Source organism: Volvox carteri, assembly GCF_000143455.1.
Source record: "Volvox carteri f. nagariensis unplaced genomic scaffold VOLCAscaffold_14, whole genome shotgun sequence".
NCBI classification, from domain to species: Eukaryota; Viridiplantae; Chlorophyta; class Chlorophyceae; order Chlamydomonadales; family Volvocaceae; genus Volvox; species Volvox carteri.
The window spans coordinates 1,571,226-1,584,703 of NW_003307557.1; the positions used below are offsets into that span (position 1 = coordinate 1,571,226).

Here is a 13,478-nt window from a genome sequence, read left to right on the forward strand (position 1 = left end):
AGTGGCGGTATGTGAATGCCTCGCGTTAACAGCTGCGCCTGAACGGGCAACTGCTGATCGGCACGTGCAAGAGACGAAGATATGCCTCCTGAAGGGGCACTCCTCACAATTCTGCAGGCGTAGGAAGTCGCCATGTCGGCGTTGAGAAAATTGGGCCCGAGTTATGCAGAGCCGCTCAGCTTTGGTGCCGGCTTCAGATTAGTAAAGCCTATTTGGTCATCCTCTTTTTGATGGTACGACATGAAAACATAGCGACTTCTTATGTGCGTTATTATGACGGGGGCCCCCCCTTAAGTTTTGGATGGTTTTGTCTAGGAGGTCTGGGAGACCATGCACATCGCCCTCAGGCGCACGGAGGCGAGCATGGAAGGACGTCAAGGTCTTCATTTCACGGCACAGTAATGGCTATTGACCGTCCATGATTCCCCGGCTTTTATGGGGGGCTACCTGCATTTGTGCGGAATATCCTTGTACAACAGTTCCTACGCCTGCAGAAACCGCACGGTGCATTGTTTTGCGAGCGCGAGCTGTTCGCTTTCCAGACGAGCATTTTGACTTCAAATTGCGTGTAAGGTGAGCATTCATACGTGTTTTCAATCAACGTAATGCAATATTTTCCAAGTTAGGACGAAAGGCATCACCGGTTTACTATTACAGGCCCTGTAGGACCAAGCATCTGGATCATTCATTGCCAACACCGGGAATGTTGGAATCGGGAGCTTTGAGAGTTTTGCAGGATATGGCACGTGACATGACACAAGCATTGACGAGACGACGGGTTCCGGGCTTCCGGCTGTATCGTGTGCATCGTATGATCATCTGCTGATGAGCATAACACAGACGAATATAGCAATAAAATGATTACTTTGTTACATGTATTTTTACCCTTGTTGTAGGGTACCTGACGACCTCGCCGTACAAGACGCATCTCAAGTTTAAGTGCAACGTGCAAACTTAAAACCGCTGTTTATTTCAGTTAGTTCTGGGTGCTCGTGCGTGGTGCAAGGCCTTGCAGGTTGCAGCAACGGTCCTACAGTATAATGCGCCTTCACACCTCTCAGAGTGTGGCACGTCTGCAATCTGCTCGTTCTGGTTGCGTGCGGGTGAGTATTCTTTTCAGCTGTGGCACTCCCGGATAGAAACATTGCAAAGAACGCTGCCCTGGTTTAAATGCGGCCTGGCGGCCTGGTGTCCACGTTTTATTATTTTCACGATGATCTAGAACACATATCATGGTTTGTGTTATGTGAATCCTGCAATGATCCGGTTAAAAACTCTGTGGCTTCGGTAATTGCACTGGGACCACCCCGAACTGCGCAGGTTTCTCGCGCTTACATTGCACCCAAGGCGGTGGCTGCGCTTGATAAGGCCGTGGAGATGAACATTGCATCAGATGTCACCCAGCTGATTGGTGGGTACCAGGTAGCACGCGCGTGTCGGTGTCGATTGCTGTCGGAATGCATCACCCCGCCGCCAGATGTATATTCCATCATTTGGTTGGTCGCCAGACCAGTTTGTTACTCTCTGGCCTCGCCTCTCGAGCCGTCGGACAGCGTTGGCTCGCATGTTATCCTTCAACCGCTATCGATTACCAAACCCTATACTGAATTTACAGGGAAGACCCCTATGGTATACCTGAATAAGGTGACCGATGGGTGCGTGGCCAAGATCGCTGCCAAGCTGGAGATTATGGAGCCATGCTGCTCTGTGAAGGACAGGTGCGGTAGCGTGCGTCTGGCAGCGTCCTGCCTTGTAGCGCGGGCGAGCGCACTCAGAACCGGACCTCCCTCGCAATATACTAAACCCTACCCTACTCACTGCCTCGGATTGTTGAAAGCACCACGAAGACGTTCTTCAGCCTCTCCAGCTTCGTCGCCGCCTCAGCTCTTGCCAATGTCTACAGCCCTCACAAGTATCGGTTCTGTCGCGCAACTTCGATTGTTCCGACAGGATTGGCTACAGCATGATTTCAGCCGCTGAGAAGGACGGCCTGATTACGCCCGGCAAGGTACGCAGCTGTGTGTGCCACTAGGGGCCCAGCGCTCGGCCCTTCTTGGTTCAAACCTTGATTGTCCTCGCCACGGCCGGCCGTCAGCATGCCGACCTCCATCCTACGAACGAGGCGCTTTGTCATTTCCTCCCGAGCTAGAGCTGATCTGGGTCACACACATACACATGCGCACGCGCTCGACTGGCCGTGCATGGACATCCGTGTGTCATCGCCTCACCCCAACCGCTTGGGCCGCTCACATTTGGTTCCTGCTTGAACGGTTCCTGCAATGTCCGCCCCATCCCGACCGTTTATTCCTCTGCGGCTCCTTGTCCACGCGACCTCCTCTTCGTCCTCAAGACCACGTTAGTGGAGCCCACCAGCGGCAACACCGGCATCGGCCTGGCCTTCATTGCCGCAGCTAAGGGCTACAAGCTCATCTTGACCATGCCCGCCAGCATGTCTATGGAGCGCCGCATCCTGCTGCGTGCCTTTGGGGCGGAACTGGTGCTGACGGACCCAGCCAAGGGCATGAAGGTAAGGGTTGCGGCCTGGGGCGTCTCTCTGCCAGTGGTCAGCTGGTCAGTCTGGAAGGTCCCGTAGAGGGAGGCAAGAGGGAGGGTTTGGCAGGGGGTGACATGCTAGGGGAGAGAGAACACTAGCACTTGCACGTGCTATCCGGTGACGGCAGGGGTTTGGTCGACTTACAGATCAGTTGCACTCGGCGAAATCCTGCTGTGTTTTGCGTTTGTGTCGGTGCAACCAGACCCGAACCGATGCAGGCGTGTTGGGGATTGATCTCTCCAGGCTATGATCTGACCTGCTTGCTGTCGAAAGGAGATATGCTTAAAACCTGTTCCTGCTTTTAACTGGATTGGCGCTGTTGGGCTTTTGGTTGTGTCCAGGGCGCTGTTGCCAAGGCGGAGGAGATCCTGGCCTCCACACCGGACGCGTTTATGCTGCAGCAGTTTCAAAATCCGAACAACCCGAAGGTGCATTACGAGACCACCGGGCCGGAGATTTGGGACGCGACGGAGGGTGCCGTGGACATCCTTGTCTCGGGTGAGCGGATGTAGCAGTCGCCCACCTGATTGCACGACTGACCTCGCGGAAGGGACCTGGTCAGGCTGAGATGCCAGTTCACTCCAGGGGAGGGAGGGGGGGATTGGCTCGGTCCATGGCGACGTGGGGGACGTGCGTCATGAAGGTGAACGAACGGCTTTGCCGTTTGGGACCTTCCCTCCCGTCCCACGCAATACGCGCGGACACACATACACACACACACCTCTTCCAAGCCGCGTTTAGCGCCGTAATCCTCGCCCGCTCAGCCCCTCACCCTATGCCCAGCCGACCGTTCTTGATGTCTACAAGTCTTCCGACGCGACCAGCTTGGCAGTCCATGTGCCTTGGCTATCCACCTGTCTGTCTGTCTGTCCGTCTGGCTGGCTGGCTGCCTGGCGTACTTCACCCTTCCCACCTATCCAACCTCGACGAGCCCTTTCCTCTGACACTCTCCCATAGAACTTACGGTCTTTGCGGAAGCGGGAAGGAGTCCAACCCAGCGGCAGGCACTAGAGGTCATAGAATGATATGAAGTAGCTAAGACGGTGGCAGCAAAGTCTTGAATACTCGTAATACTTTATGTGCCTGGCCAGAGCATTTCGCTCGGGTAGCTTATATCCCTGCGGAACGAAACTCTACTACGGACCTGCTGTAGTAGGATACTGTCGGTGGGGCCCGGGGCCCCAGCCCGTTAGGTTCGCTACGAACATCTGTCATGTGACATGACGATATTACGTGACATGTACGAAACTTGTGTCGAGTTATCAACGAAATTAAACAGCTATTAATATTAATCGCTGAAATATATAAAAAGAGAAATGTACTACAGAGGGCCCACGCGCCATGTTTCATCAGATGCTGTTGTCATTGTTGCAGCTACTGCCGGTGCTGCTGCTACCTTTGATTCTGCCATCACCTGAGCCGCAATAGCTTTCCTCATGTTATCGTTGTGCCGCAGTGCTTCCGTTCACGTGTGACTCCCCACGCAATACCAAGGCCCCCGGAACTTAACCCTGACACGCTGGATGAAGTAGAGCTGTATTAGACATGGCCCACTTGCCACCTCCAATCCTGTTACCGCTCGTTACCACTGGCCACTTGTATCCTTTTGAGCAGGCGTGGGCACTGGCGGCACCATCACTGGCACGGGCCGTTACCTGCGCGAGAAGAAGGATAAGGTCGAGCTGGTGGCAGTGGAGCCCGCGGAGTCGCCGGTGCTGAGCGGCGGCAAGCCCGGGCCGCACAAGATTCAGGGCATTGGTGCGGGCTTTGTGCCGGCGGTGCTGGACACGTCTTTGATCAGCGAGGTTGTTCAGGTCCGGCGATAAGCTGCTGCTCAGCGGTGTGGTGTGGTGTGGTGTGGTTGCAGTGATGGGGTAGGGAGGTTAGGTTTGCGGGAGTAGCACGAGGCCCACCGCACCATTATGTCGTGTGTTGATGGCAGTTCAGAATTCCGGATGGTTGGTTTTCCGTTACGACGCGGCTTTTTCAGTCGCGGCGTTCAAGTGTAGCGTCCAGGTATAACAACCCAAGAGCACAGTAGGGAAATATATATTCCCGGTGCGTTCTTAGGGGTGTAGGACGCGGGGCTTACAGTATGAGTTTGAGCGCAAACACTGGTTGCTCACCTCCCTCCCCTTTTCTGTGAACTTTCCCGCCTCTCCGCCATGGCGTCTTTCTGCTCAGGTTTCGAGTGATGACGCCATTGAAATGGCTCGCCGGCTGGCCCTGGAGGAGGGCCTCATGGTGGGCATCAGCTCGGGGGCGGCCGTGCAGGCGGCTATTAAGGTGGGCCAGGGTCGCTGTTGTTTGCAGGGTCGTGAGGGCACCTGCCAGGATACGATTGCGCGTGCTTCTTTTCTCGCGTCTCTGGGCTGGTAATGATGGTTTTGATGCGGCTGCTGCTGCTGCTGCCAAATAAAGGGAGAAGGAAAGCAGCGATGCGTCTGTGATTTTGTGTGTGATTGTGTGTGTGTGCTCTTGTGTCACCCCGTCGCGCAGGGGGCTATTTTGATTACGAGGGGGGAATTGCGTCGTTTACTCAATCTGTGTGAATGTAGGTTGCCAAGCGCCCGGAGAATGCGGGCAAGCTGGTTGTGGTGGTGCTTCCGTCGTTCGGCGAGCGCTACCTGTCCAGCGTGCTCTTCCAGTCGCTCCGCGACGAAGCAGCGCGCATGACACATGAGGTGGGTACTGGGTTCGTTGTTTAGGTTTTGATTGTGACTTGGGTGTAGTTGTCACGACATCTTGAATTGCATGGCGCGGCTGGGGACTGACTGTTTGCTTAGGTGCAGTTGGGTTTGGGACGAGCTGCGCTGTGCTAGCACTGTGCGTGCCTGCGCAAGTCGACGCAACATTGACGCAACATTGTTTTGCCACATGCGTATGAGGTCCCTGGTACAGGATGTTTGCCTTCAATGCCTGCTATCTGTCAGCGCTGAATCTGGAGCATCCGGTCCCATGCCCGTTGCAATTTCCCACATACAGGTCGCCTGAGGGAATTGTGCTTTTTGAATTATACAGCGACGGTACATGCGCTATGGTGGAGATGTTATTGGGAAAATCACGGACCAGAAGTTTATGCAGTGTATATACTGGATGAAGGTTTGACTGCTTGGCTTGTCTATAACTGCAAGAAAATCGCCCACAGTAAAGCCGGCTGTGTCATACTGTGCTTCCATGAGTATGTAATTTTAATGTCTCATTTTCCTTTAATTTTCTCAGATTGGCTCGGGACTTGATGATTGGCCATTGGCGCACAGCAGATCTGTCGATGTCTCGAACGAACGAAAGTTGGTTGTACCAAGGTCGTTAGAGGTCTGTAGAAAGCTTTGGACTGAAGCGTTTGTCTCGTGGTAATAACAGCCTATATCTGACACACGCCCTACAGCACATTACTGGACTTTCGTTTCTAGAATCTAGAAGGGTTTAAGTATTTTAGGGGGTGACAATAGTTTCAAGCTTCATAACAAGCGTCGAGGCTACTGGGTTATAATACTACTCGTTACGCACGTAGTTTGCTTGATAAAAACGCATATAGGAATGTCACTGAAAGGAAAGGTTGCGCTGGTGACAGGTGCCACCAGCGGCATCGGTCTCGAAACTGCATCGGCGCTTGCAGGTAAGTGCTGCGAGTGTTTAAAGTGCATATCGACAATGTGAAAAGGTCGTGCAGCGGCAAATGAAGCAAACAAGATAAGTGAGCGTTTCTTGCGCGCGCGATCGACAGGTCTGGGTGCCACGGTTATCCTTGGCGTCCGCAACACAAAGGCTGCCGAAGATGTCGTCAAACAGATACAAAAGGATCATCCCGGCGCAAAGGTTGTGATCGGTCCGCCTCTCGACCTGATTTCGCAAGAGAGCGTTCAGAAGTTCGCGGAGTACATCAACAAAGAGTATCCTCAACTCCACATCCTCATCAACAACGCTGGTGTCTCGTTCATGTCGAAGACGTTTACCCCCGAGGGTGTTGGCGGCATTGCTCAGGTAGGTCCGCGACCTGTCATGAAGTCCACCTGCTGATCTGGTTATTTTTAATTCACGCGCAACCCTGTCTAGCTTTAAAGCGCATATCCCACAGACTTGCATGGACATTTGCCCGGTGTCTGCCCTGCGCTGCCTAACGTCACGGCCCCCCAACACATACCTTTTTTCCCTTGTGCGACTGAACCTGCCCGCCCGCTCAAATTTCCCTTTCCCTTTTTCCCCTTTACGAAACCTTATCCCATATCGGCATGATGCGTTCCCTGCACTTCACTGGCAGACCAACCATTTGGGCCCGTACACACTAACGCGGCTTTTGGAGAAGAAACTTGTGGCCAGCAAGGCCAGGGTGGTGACGGTTGCCTCAGTGACCCACCGAACCATCATCATGAAGAATGCGAGGTCCTTCCTCACCGATTGGCGCTCGGGTTATTACCAACACTCCAAGCGTAAGCCTTTTTAAATGGGTCAGATCCGAACATCAAATACTCTTTCCTTCCATCGTGATTTGATGTTTGCATGACTGATGCATGTACTTGTGTACGGATCAGGGTTGTTTTTCGCGGGGTGTCGGGCGTGCCGCCCGTCGGCAACCCCCCTGTTAGCTTTCCGCCAATCGCCTCGGCAGACGCCACGCCAGCCGAGTCGGGTCCTCATGTCCTAAATATGCACACGTCATGCTGACCCTCATGCTGCGTCTCCCTTGATAATCCTGAACTGTTCTGGTCTGAAGAGGGGTTTCCGCCTGATGGGTTATCTTTCTTGTGGTTCTTCTGATTCCCCGCCTGCTGCCTACTGCGCCGCTGATGATGGTATTGATGAGGATGTCCTACTACTGCCCCTACATGCTCACCCCGGCTACTTTTCTTCTCTGCGATGTGCTGCTCCCCGCCTGCAGTGGCCAACGTGCTGTTCGCCTACGAGCTACAGCGCCGTCTGGGCAATCACGGCGTCACCTCCTGCGCAGCAGACCCCGGGGGTGTCAAGTCCAACATCTGGGACAAGAGCCCCATGTTCAGCAAGGGCATCTACAAGTGGGTGTCCTGGGAGGGAAGGGGGCCTCGCCGGGTTGGGTTCACTGGGGCCGGGAAGGTGGAAGTGGAAGGCGGTAGTCCTCGCGTGCGCACACTGGCGCGGGGAGCTGCTCCGCAACCTGGGGGCTCTTGGAAGGGCCGGGGGTTCGTGTTCGGTTGCTTAGGGTTTGCTGAGTCTGAGATGGGTGGGGAGGTGTCTGGGGGAGGCTGCGTGCGGGTGAGGCGTGCGGGAGTGCCGGAGGGGACAGACGTGCTGCGGCCGCCACCCAAAGGACGCAACGCTCCACAATTCTGTGTTGTAGAAAGATCTGCCGTGTTCTTGAGAGGCCACGGCATTTTGGCGTGAGCTCTAGGTCGCTTTTCCAGATGCGAACGGAATTGCTAACCGTCCTCGCCGCTGGTGCTGGCACTCCGTCGCTACAGGACCATCATTGACCTGTGCTACAGCCCGCCAGCTGACGGCGCTAAGAGCGTGGTGTACGCGGCCACCGTCCCCTGGGAGAAGAACCGCAGGGTCGTAAATGGCACACCCGTACTCCCCGCGGATGATCTGCGGTACGTACTGCCGTACACCAGGGGGGGCACATGGGTACCCGTCCACTGAAGTGCCATTTGGTACGGCAGTTGGGTGCAGGGCTAGAGTCCCCGGACGGGGAAGGATGCACGCGTGCTCTGGGGGCCGTAGCTTCTTATCACGTACAGGCCGCGCGCCGTGGCCCCACGTGTGCGCAGATACTATTCTCGGGGGCTCTTCTGCTCACCGCTGCTCTGCAAGCTGGACGGCTATCGCGGCAAGGGCTTCCGCGCGGGCCAGAATTTCAAGGGCCTTATCTGGGGCCTCTCCACAGTAGTGACCAGCCTGTGGGATTGGCCGCTGCGGAAGCTGAGCGGAAACCGACTGGCCAATCGCTGCAAGCCGGTCCGCTCCGCCACTCAGACCTATGACGCTAAGCTGGCAGCGGAGCTGTGGGAGGTGTCGGCGGAGCTGGCGAAGCTGCCACCGCAGCCGCAGGTGTAAGCCGATAGGACGGTGGTGGGGATGGTGAGCGAAGTGGGCGGGATAGGCGAGAGGCAGAGGGAGGAGGGAGCGTAAGTTGAAGGTTGGGGATGCTCCCGGTGGTGAGCAATCCCTCGCTGCTTTACGGGGAACTTCATTGGGGCTGTGGAAATGGGGAGTCGTGGGCTTTTTGCTCGCCTTCTGGATGCTTCTACTTTGGTTATACGGACTTACATACATCAATATAGCAGCAACAATCAAAGCAGCCGTCGCAGCGGTGCTGCTGATTGTCGAATGTGGAGCCCACGTCGGAACCTGCCTCGGAGGGATCAGGTACTGGAGACGACGGAAGGGCTACTGTCGCGGCGGCCTCTTGTGCTAATGTGTTGCAGTGCTGTTGCTGACGGGGTTCCGGTAATCTGTCGGCTGTAGGGGTTTTGCGGCATAGCAGCATTGAAAGGCGGTTCGCATAGGCGCGGTGCCTGGTGTGCGTGTGCTACGGCGCTACCGAGAATGAATAGATACGGGTCTGTATCTCTGGCTTGTTTATGTCCTCATGTCATGGACGATTCAAGCCGGGAATTTCAGCCGCGCAGCCGAAGGGATGGGTCTTCCATCGTACGTATTGCATAAAGTCATGAGGCCGTGCTTCTTCGGAAGAGTGCGGCGGCGGTTTCGTGGTGTGACTATTATGCTGTGGACGCTTGCGGCGCGATGATGAGGTCGGTCCGAAGGCACACGCGGTACAGGTGCGCTGTCTACTTCACTACACTGCACTTTCTGATGACATAACCGTAACACAGCGTCGTAGATAAGATTACCGTGTCCGAAACATGTGGTTAAGTTGTCCTTGTGTGCTTTGTGCTTGTGTGTCTTATGTATGTTTGTGCTGCATGGAGATGTTAAATTGCTCCTTCATGTGCAGAACCGGCAGAACGATGTAGTTTGGTTGGTGTGGAAGTTGTATGAAAAGCAATTGGTGCGAAGATTATCCATGTTAAACGCTATGGTTTTGCTGCTGAGTAAGGAGAATAAGGGGGAAAGCTCAAGTAGATATTGTGGTGTTGCCATACCACACGGTGCTGGTGTCGAAAATAGGTGGTCACAGGATGTGTGTCTTTTGGATTTGGCAGCTGGGGATTAATGGATCATGCTCGCTTCGCTGGTCTGACTGTTATACATATGTGGACAACAGTCTGAAATAACTTTTGATAGGTGAGTCTGCAGAAACTTGTTACAGCAGAAATATCGGTTTACTCCAATTCACCATACCATGTGCACTCCAAACATAAGTTTGCAATCGCTACTTTCCTCCGGCGGGATACATCGTCACAACAGATGTCCAGTCAAGCCAACACATCCCTCTTTTAGTAACTCTCGCAGCTACAGTAATCAAATCGCTCCAGTCCACAAGCATTAGAACTACACTATCTTCAGCCACCGGTGCTAACGCTTGCCATTGCGCTCCCTTTCAACCCACATCGACAATGAACCTTTGCTGAGCGATGCTGCCAAACCCGACATAGCTTTAGTTATTCCAGAAGAACTCCGACTGCTGCACGATGGTTGTGAAGGTGCGGTGCTGTGTCCTGCCCCAGCAGCTCTCAAGAACTGGGCTTCAAGGCCCCCTCCGTGCGCGCCAAATAGTCCATGTACACGCGCTGTGTGCCTTCGACGTTGCCGTATCGCCCTGGCCGGATCATGAGCCGGATCCTGCGCCAGGGAAGTAAAGAGTGCCCCCGGGGGAGGGAGGGGGATGTGAGCGGCACGGGAGAATGTGTGTGTATTACACATCGGTTGCGTTACCCAAAGAGGCATACGAACTAGAGGCCCAAGAGCCACAAGTTAGGTATGTACTTTTCGCAGTATGTACTTTGTGCTCTGATGCTTGTTGCTGGCCTGGTATGCGGGTGTTGATCTTAACATGCCGCAGATGGTGATGGTGGTCGTTAGGATGCGGGCAACCGGGTTAGTCGTGAAGCGCCGCGGACATGGCGGTGCAAAGGGTTTTGTTCGCGTCCCCATGTTGCACGACGAGTATGTGACCTTGATGACCCCTTCGCACCTGGGGCTATTTGGCCAGTAGCGATCGGGGGGCATTCCCTCGGAGCCCCAGAACGCCAGATTTATTGCAAATGACAGCAGGTGAAAGCCTGCGGCGACAGCCGCGAACATGTGCTCCCGCTTGTTGGCCCACTGAATATTTCGCTGAGCCTCCTTCACTTGTTCTCTCGATTGCACGACACCGGATGCATACTTGCTTGCGTCCTCTCGTACTAGGAGAAGTTCTGCTGGTATCGCCTCTCGCCGCATAACGACAACACGGGGCCCAGCTCCAGCAGACGACGCTGCCAGGTATGCATAAGCCAATATGGTAAGAATGGTTTCCTCTACTAACAGGCTGAACGACGGCATACAGGGTAGAGGTTTTCGGCGTACCTGCCCTCTCGGCAATCTCACTTCCAAATGACATTTTCACTTAAGTTGTGGAAAATGATACAGTACTATGAGCGGAGAGATGCTATAGATGAGCAAAATAGCGGATGGTCCTGACCTTCTCGTCTGGCACAGTGGTAAAGTCGTGAATTTGCTAATTATGTTTCTGTTGCAAATAAACGTATTGGTGAGAAATTGAATAACGTTTGGGAATCACCGGATTTGGGGTATAACAGAGATTCGTCCAATGTTGGGGCCTCCATTGAGACATATCGTTCTGACCTTACGCTCAAAATATACACCAAACATCTTTTGGGTTAGTAACTTGCTCAATGTGGATTTCATAGCAAACAAAGGGCTCGTGTGACCCACGGACCATAACTAACCGGCCTCAGCGTTGGCAGAGCCTGTGGTTGTGCGGTGCAGACTGCTCGCAAGCCAACATGTCGCCTCAATCCTGGTCCCATTGGGCCACATGTGTCACAGTCGCTCCTCTCGCCTGCGTCGCCTCCGCGGCGGCCGTGCGCGCGGTGGCGGCCCGCACGCGCCCCGGCCTGCAACGCCTGCTTCTGTGCCTCCCAGCATTGCTCCTCTACAGCTACTTCCCCTTCCTGTTTGACGTCCAAACTATCAGTCGTGCCAGCGCAGCCGCGATGTTGCTGTGGCTGGCGAATTTCAAGCTGCTGGCTCTCTGCCTGGGCCGGGGCCCGCTCACGCAGCGCGACCTTACCCTTGGCCAATTCACCGCGCTATTGCTGTGGCCGATCATACCCAAAACAGGCAAGGAACGAAGACAAGGAAATGTCGTTTTCCATCCTCGCTGTGGGTCGGACGAAAAATGCCCTACAGCCGCTGGATCCTACGATGCAACGAGTTGCTGCGCTGCGTTTATTGTGTACCGTTCCACACTACGAACCTTCCCACTCTCGTATCCTTTCGGATTCTAGATTTCGGAGGAGGTACACGTGCCACGAGGTCCCCGTGCAGGAGGATGAGGGCGGTGAAATGCTTGCAAGCTGCAACCAACCAATTTAACAACCGAACCAACCGAACTAACCAACCGCGCTCCGCCGGATGTGACTCGGCATGCCAGCTGAATAAAACGGACTGACCTTCGGCTTCTAACGCCGGTTCTTTCGGCTCCCTGCTTTTTTGTTTTTCCTTCCTTGCTTACTGAATGGATTGCAAATTTGCAATGTTACTCAGACCCGGAAGGTCGTGTGCAGCTCCTGCGCGGCAGGCGAGCTCGTGTCTCTGTGGCCCTCCAACGCGTCTTTTGGCGGGCTCCAGAAAATTTGGGTGAGGACCTTCTAAACCTCAAAATTTGAGGGTCCTCATCTTCCTGAAGCTATTGGTGTCTTTTGGCATCTTTTGCAACTTTTGAAGCAGAGCGCCACGGTTTCATCCTCCATGCGCCACCAACATGCAGTCTTCTTTTCCTTGGACCAATCCAAAGCATGGCCTGGAATTTGTGTAAACATACCCGTCACGTGTAATTCCCACACACCCACGAACGATGGCCTCCTCCATCACGCGGCTTTCCGGTGCACCCGACGCAGCCGTCTTCCTCCTGGCGCTCTTCACGCTGACCCATCCATTGGTGCCGCTATTCGTCAAGACCTATTCGGCAGGTGCGGGAGGTGATCTACCCGCAGCATGCAGTATCCGTACAGCAGCTGTGCTCATGTATGTATGTATGTATGTGTGCTGGTAACATCAACAAGAAAGCTCTTGACTAGTGTTCGCGTCCCTGACCCCTCGGCCATGCACCCTTGTGCGCTCTTCTGTGCTTGTTATTTACAGCCTTCGGTGTGTGCTGCTACTGCGACCTGTGGGCTAATGCCTGTGCCGCCTTGGTGACGTGGGCGCACGGACTGGTAGTGGCACCCTCCTGGGAGCGACCCTGGCTGCAAACCAGTCTGGCGGATTTTTGGGGCCGGAGATGGAACTTGCCCACCTCGTCCTCGCTCAAATACCTGGTGTACGAGCCCCTTGCGGAAGGTACGGTGCTGTACTCGTGTTGGGGTCTGGATACGTGGAGCGTTGTTGGCGCGGTGATCGGGTGGTGGTGGGGTGGTGGTGGTGGTGGTGGTGGTGGTGATGGTGGGGATGTGGATAGTGGTAGTGGTGGTGGAGTTTGTTGGGACAGGTAGGTTCTAAGTGGCAGTGGTAGGACCCACACAGCGTGCAGTGCAAGACCCTGGCTCACACGGGGTCCATGGGGTCCCTGCCCCATGTGTCGACGCATTGTTTCCTGAACAAGATTGCTAGGCATTGATGACGCCACCAGAGGCCGGTCTGTCGTACTCATCTTCCGGTGCAGGTCGCCTGGTGGCGGCATCGGAGCTGCGTACTCCGCTAACCGCGACGGCGGCGGAGGCGCCAGCGGAATCCAACGGCAGCGGTGGTGCCAAGCTGGCCCTTGATTCCTATGGTGAACAGCCGCCGCTGCCGCCGCCGCCGCCAGCTGATGGCG

General features: G+C 54.8%; 3 protein-coding genes across 3 annotated transcripts in view; all 3 read left to right on the plus strand.

The window, feature by feature from the left end:
* The first annotated feature begins 992 nt into the window (after nucleotides 1-992).
* Nucleotides 993-5,755, plus strand: VOLCADRAFT_89892 (uncharacterized protein). The gene is made up of 10 exons (XM_002949392.1): nucleotides 993-1,103; nucleotides 1,321-1,411; nucleotides 1,616-1,718; nucleotides 1,951-2,008; nucleotides 2,351-2,527; nucleotides 2,896-3,052; nucleotides 4,169-4,368; nucleotides 4,739-4,840; nucleotides 5,113-5,238; nucleotides 5,540-5,755. The coding sequence occupies exons 1-10, from the start codon at nucleotides 1,041-1,043 to the stop codon at nucleotides 5,546-5,548; spliced, it is 1,086 nt and encodes a 361-aa protein (XP_002949438.1). The 5' UTR covers nucleotides 993-1,040; the 3' UTR covers nucleotides 5,549-5,755.
* Nucleotides 5,756-6,094: 339 nt separating this feature from the next.
* VOLCADRAFT_104328 (uncharacterized protein) lies at nucleotides 6,095-9,402 on the plus strand (the record flags this gene model as incomplete). Its single annotated transcript, XM_002949393.1, has 6 exons — nucleotides 6,095-6,173; nucleotides 6,282-6,538; nucleotides 6,816-6,984; nucleotides 7,434-7,569; nucleotides 7,993-8,124; nucleotides 8,302-9,402. The coding sequence occupies 6 exons, from the start codon at nucleotides 6,095-6,097 to the stop codon at nucleotides 8,585-8,587; spliced, it is 1,059 nt and encodes a 352-aa protein (XP_002949439.1). The 3' UTR covers nucleotides 8,588-9,402.
* Nucleotides 9,403-11,445: 2,043 nt separating this feature from the next.
* The window catches only part of VOLCADRAFT_89895 (uncharacterized protein), a gene marked incomplete at both ends in the record, with an annotated part of 4,622 nt that continues 2,589 nt past the window's right edge, over nucleotides 11,446-13,478 (plus strand). The window contains 4 exons of the mRNA XM_002949394.1: nucleotides 11,446-11,824; nucleotides 12,562-12,633; nucleotides 12,806-13,003; nucleotides 13,326-13,478. The exon at nucleotides 13,326-13,478 is cut by the window's right edge and continues 383 nt beyond it. Of these exons, the coding sequence (XP_002949440.1) occupies nucleotides 11,446-11,824; nucleotides 12,562-12,633; nucleotides 12,806-13,003; nucleotides 13,326-13,478 (802 nt within the window). The remainder of the gene's footprint in view (nucleotides 11,825-12,561; nucleotides 12,634-12,805; nucleotides 13,004-13,325) is intronic.